The following is a 6,206-nucleotide window of genomic DNA, read 5'->3' as shown; positions in this document are numbered from 1 at the left end:
TATATGTGTCTCAATTTTTTCTAGTGTCGAATAGTCTTAGTTATTGGCCGTTGAAAAGCAGTGTACCGGTAGTGGCGTTTTGGCCGTTTAAGGGTTAACTTAACAAAGTGATATCGACTTTATCTACAGTTGCAGGACATATAAGTGAATATAATTATCGTTTTTATTTTAGGTCAGGGAGCTTTGATAAAGAAATATAATTTCATTTAGAACAGGGAATTTTTTACTGGAAACGGGAATTTTTAAAGAGAGTTAAAACTGGGATTTGGAAGAAAGGAGCTTCAAAAATCCTTCCAAGTTTGAGAAAAAGAGAGTATACTTTAAATATTTGGTTGAACATTGATATTTTTTATTTAAACATTAAACTATCTTTTTAAAACTTGATGTAATTTGTGGAAAAGTCGTCTTTTTTGTCAAAAATTATATTATTGGTTGAAAATTCATCTTTTTGGTAGGCATAACATTCAACTATTCCAGTAGAAGATTCATCAGTTTGGTGGAAAGTTAATTTTTTCAACTAATAAATTAACCGTCCCATTTCGGGTGAAAAATGAACCTTTTCTAGTTCAAAATGTTAACAATTTGCATTTGAATTTGTCTTTTTAAATTGAAAATTCACGTGTTTTGTTAAAAAATCGACTTTTATGTTACAATATATATTTTTTTCTTTGAAAGTTAATCTCCTTGTTTAAAAATTGTTCTTTTTGGTTGAAAATTCAAGTATTCCAGATCCAGGTAAATATTCAGCATTTTTGTTCGAAATCCATCTTTTAAGTTATAAGCGAATTTTTTTATGTACAACTTAAACTATTTTTTTGAAAATTCATTCAATTTGTGGAAAATTCATATTTTTCTGAATTTAATTTATCAGTTTGGTTGAAAGTTAATTTTTTTTCAACTGAAATTGTTCCTACTAAGAGTACTTTTAAAAAATTATGGACTGAAAATTGAACTGAATTGTCAGCATTGAAAATTTGATTTTCGACTTTTGAAAACTCAATTTTCTTCAATGTTTTACTGTTGAAAATGAAGATAAAAGCGAGTTTTGTATTATGTAAAACCTAGTGTAGCAAATTTTATCTTTACATAATTTTACAAGAAAATTTAATAAGCATGTCAATCCTAACAAAAATGTCTACATAGTCTATTTTTTTGTAAATATGTGGCTATTGGCAAATATTGTTTTGGCAAATTAATATTCATCCAATTGAGTCTTAAAATTTTGAATGAGAACGTTTTAAGTTGATCAACTATAAAAATAAATTAATTCATGATTTTTAAAATGGCACTGTAGTTCAAGTATTAAAAAATGAACAATAATTGATTTTACAAGATAATTCTGAATTTGCTCAAATTAAACAATTTACAGATTTTAATTTTAAAAATTGAACTGTTTCAATCCGAAAGCATTAGTATTTAAACAAATGTAAACGATTTAAACTTTCTAAACTATTTAGAATTTTTAAATAACTACAAATTGATTCAATAAATTTGTTTACAATTTTTAGAAATATTTTACTGTTAATTAAAAATCAGCAATTTATGAGTCAAATATTAAATACCGTATGATTTGAAACTGTTACTATTTTTTTTAAATAGCCGCGAATCATTAACATGTCAGACTGTTAATTTAAATTTGGAAGTTCACCATTTTAATGGTTAATTTTAATTTTAATTAAGATTTTTAAGTGAAAGTGTTCAATTTCAATGTATAAATAATAATAATTAATTTAAGACGACTTAAAATAAACATGATTTGACTTGTTTTTTTAAAAGTGTCATTCATCTATTTATTCATTCTTTATATTAGAGATTTGAGCATTAAAAATCAGCTATAATAGTTCTAATTTTTTAATTTCAGTGACCGTGAAACATTTTTTGCGAACCAATTTTTGGAAGAAAAGTCTATCCAATGAAATAATATAATGTGATTTAATATAATGATTTCAACTTTTTTTAAATATTAATTTAATATGTTAACTTTTTAAATTATTAAATCATTCAGTTTACAATGCTTACTTCTGCAATATTTTGAATTATTATTATTTTAATTTTTTTCTGCATTGAAAGAGAGACATTTTCTTATTTTGAAGATTTTTATCGAGTTAAAAGGGAGGGAATTATGGTTTAAAATTTTTTCTAACCTGGATGAGGCACTGCTTTTTTATTGGCCATTTTTAGTGAATAGGGAGTGGATGTAATTTTGGCAAATATTTTAATTTTAACATTTATACTGAGTGACGTAGGAAAATTTTGTATTTTTAAAATTCAGGTGAAGGGTGGGAATTCTTTTTCATTTATTTACTAAATTGGAAGATCGACATATTTTATTTTTAATATTTTTATTTATGTGCGTTGAAAGAGATCATTAGTTTTAATTTACAGCATTGAAAATTACAGTGCTAATTTATAGTTTTTAAGCAGAAATCTTTAAGCTGATCAATTTATAAAAGTTAAAAATGTTCATTTCTGTAGTTTATTGGAATTTAATTTAAATTGTTCATTTGGAAAATGCGAATTAAAAATGTCTTAAACTTCAATTTTTAAAGTTTAAAATTTGAAATAGTTACAATTTGAGTGTTTTAATGTGCTGTTCATTTTTTATGACTTCAAATGAAGAAATTTTCAGTTTTGTGGGTTCGTGTTTTTTTAAATTCCAATGGCAACATTTTTGCGAACCAGAAAATGTCCGGCAATTTTTTCCATTCATTCAAACGGCCATCCTATGAATTGCACCACATTCTTAATAAGTAATCGATCATTCTAAATTGATCTTGTTGTGTAAAAAGCTTGAATTTGAAAAAAAAATCTTTTCCAGAGATGGGAAAACTTACACCGAAGTAGCAACTTTAACAGGCCACAACAACTTTGTCAGTTCCGTCTGCGTTCTAGACGCGAATGAAAAATACCAGACAGGTTTGATAATCACCGGCAGCAATGACAACAATATTTGCCTCTACACCCCCGGGGAAAGTGAACCCTTTCACACATTCAAAGCCCATCAAAACACAGTCTGCAATTTGCGAGCTAGTCAGGAGGAGGGAACTTTTTTATCCAGTTCTTGGGACATGACTGCCAAATTGTGGGATCTAAAGGACATAAGTAAACCAAAATTAACACTGGTTGGCCATGAAGCTGCTGTTTGGTGCGTGGCAGATTTAAAAGACGCTCTCTTGATCGTCACCGGATCTGCCGATAAATTGGTCATAGTTTGGTCGAGAAATGGATCTGTTCGGCAGAAATTAACTGGCCATACAGATGTCGTTCGAGACGTAACTGTCATATCCAATGAGGAGTTTTTAACATGTGCCAACGATGCAACCGTCCGACACTGGAATGCTTCTCAAGGAATTTGCCTTGGTACTTATGAAGGACACACGAATTATATTTACAGTATCTCGGCCACTCCATTGGCTGAAATGATTGTGACTTCTGGGGAAGATCGCAGTGTCAGAGTTTGGCACAAAGCGGAGATCAAGCAGACTCTTTTCTTACCACCTCAGTCTATCTGGTGCTCGAAGATATTACCAAACGGTGATATAGTCGCAGGTGCTTCCGATGCCGTCATCAGAATATTTTCGAAGAATCCCGATCGCTACGCTGATGCACAGATTTTACAAACTTACGAAGAAGAGGTGGCGAGCGTTCAGATGAGCGCACAGCAGGAACTTGGAGGCCTCAAAATTAGTGAGTGAGTACTCTTTTGCTTTTAAATTAAGGAAATTTAATTCCAAAGAAATTATCATTTAAATGTTTATTTTAAGTCGTAACAGAGTGGCGATTTGACCAGCAAACCGGGAATTTACTTCTGATTACAGTAAAATTCAAGTTTTCATTATTTAATTTTGGTCAATTTAGACAAGTAATTTTTATATTTTATCTAAAGTCGTGGAACATATGAATACGTTTATTAGGTTACGGATTCATTTACTTGTTTAAAAATCCAACCACTTGATTAAAAGTTATACTCATTTATTAAAAACTAATTTTTTTATTGAAGATCATCATTTTCATTGAAAACTCATCTCTGGTTGAAAATGTAAACTAACTTGTCGAAAATTAATTTTTTTTATCTGAATATTTAACTATTCCAATATAAAATTGATCTATTCTGCTGAAAATACGTTTTTTGTGAAGAATTAGATTTTTAAGAGAAAATTCAACTTCTATTTTTGGTTGTAAATTTATTTTCTTCCTCTTTTTTTAAATGTAATTTTTCCCTCTATTAGGTCGAAAAGAAGGATAGTTTGGAAGTCTCTTTTTTAATTCTAAATATTTTTCATGCTTTTTTGGCATAAAAAATTTGTTTTATGAAAAATAGATTTCTGTTCGATCTTAAATTAAAAATTTACCACTTTTCAAATAAGTTTCGACTTTTTGGTGGAAATTTGACACTTTTTACTTAAAAATTTAATGCTTTGTTTCAAAAATTTATATATTTTGTGTAAAATTCGTATTTCTTAAAGGAAATTAATCTTTATGGTTGAAAATTGATCTTTTTCGTAAAAAATTTCAACTGTCCCAGTTAAAGATTCACAATTTTAGTTTAAAATTCATTAGTTTGATTGAAAATTTTCTGTACTGAAACAAATTCTGTACTGTTCCATTTTTAGTTGAAAATTGATCTTTCCTAGTTTATAGTTCAACAATTTGATTGAAAATTGGTATTTTTTATCAGAAAATTTGTAGTATATTGTTAAAAATACACGGATTTTATTTTTCAAACACGATTTGTTTCATTGAAAATTATTTTTTTCTTTGAAAATTAATCTTTTTTGTCTAAAAATTCTTCTTGTCGGTTGAAAATTCAAGTATTGCAGTTAAATATTTATCATTTTTTATCCCGCTTTTATATTGGGAATCAAATTGCTTGTTTAAAACTTAAAATTTTATAAAAATCTATTTCAACTTTCTATTTTAAGTTTTTTAATTATTCAAAACTATTTTTTGGTTGAAAATTCGTATTTTATGTTAGAAATCGATGTTGTTGATTAAAAATTCATGTTTTTGGTCGAAAATTAAATTATTTCGTTTCAATATTTATCATCTTAGTTGAAAATTGATCTTTCTGGTTTGAAATTCAACTATTCTAGTTAAAGATTTACAATTTTAGTTGAAATTTAATCACTTCGTTGTGAAAATTTAACTATTTTTTTGTGTTAGTCTTTTTTTGTTAAATGCAATTTTTTAATTGAAAACTTAACTTATTCCACTCGAATATTGAAACTTATATTTTTCATTTTAGTAAAAAATTCATCTTTTAGGTTGGAAATAAAATTACTTAGTGAAAAGTTAAATTCTTTTTTTTTCATTCTTTTGGTCTAAAATTCAATTATTTAATTTGAATATTAATCATCTTCGTTGAATATTTCATATTCTTAGTCAAAAATTCACCTTTTTTCTGAACATTATGTTTTTTAACTTGAAATTTAATTATTTAAGTTTATGATCGACAATTAATCTTTTTTTTTCACTAAAAATGAATTTTTGTTAGTTTCAAATTTTACTATTTCAGTAGAAGATTCATTGAAAATTCTTGATTTAGCTTGAAACCTAATTTTATTAACTAAAAAAGTAACGATATAAATATTCCATTTACAGTTGAAATTTCATTTTTTAAATTAAAAATTCAACTATTTTGTTCAAAATTTGTTTTCTTGAATTGAAAATTCAACTATTTAACCCTTAAACGGCCAAAACGCCACTACCGGTACACTGCTTTTCAACGGCCAATAACTAAGACTATTCGACACTAGAAAAAATTGAGACACATATGTTTTTATTGCTTAAGATCTCCTCTTTCCGACGGTGTCAATGAAATTTCTCAAAAAATTTTCTTATTCCAAAATGCAGTTTAAACAAAAAAAAACGTGATTTTTCGTGCCTATTTTTTTTTGTGAACCATTTTCCAAAGCTTTTCGAGTCTGTAATTAACCTGGAATCTCACTAACGGGTGGAATAAATGTCTAAACTTTGAGAATCCATGGTTCAAAGATCGATTTTTCGTTTTAGTATTTTCAAAATGGCGTCTTAATGGCAAAATATTTGTGTAAACATTCATGAATTTTTTTACAATAAACGATGCGCTTTTCCGAAAAATCATTAAGAATAAAAAGTTCTTGTAATCAGCCAAGAAATACGCCTGAATTTTTTCGAAGCGTTTTGAGCAAAATTTTGGATTTTGCATATGAACAATTTTTGCAAAA

The 6,206-nt window shown here is 27.3% G+C and overlaps 1 protein-coding gene across 1 annotated transcript in view; it reads left to right on the top strand.

Annotated features, from left to right (window-relative positions):
* The window catches only part of LOC117176890 (phospholipase A-2-activating protein), a 23,892-nt gene that overhangs the window by 2,046 nt on the left and 15,640 nt on the right, over positions 1–6,206 (top strand). Inside the window, exon 2 of the mRNA XM_033367263.1 lies at positions 2,819–3,691. Within this exon, the coding sequence (XP_033223154.1) occupies positions 2,819–3,691 (873 nt within the window). The remainder of the gene's footprint in view (positions 1–2,818; positions 3,692–6,206) is intronic.

Source organism: Belonocnema kinseyi, chromosome 7 (assembly GCF_010883055.1).
Source record: "Belonocnema kinseyi isolate 2016_QV_RU_SX_M_011 chromosome 7, B_treatae_v1, whole genome shotgun sequence".
In the NCBI taxonomy this organism is placed as follows: domain Eukaryota; kingdom Metazoa; phylum Arthropoda; class Insecta; order Hymenoptera; family Cynipidae; genus Belonocnema; species Belonocnema kinseyi.
Note: the sequence above shows the minus strand (reverse complement) of the source record. Positions and strands in the feature narration are given on the sequence as shown.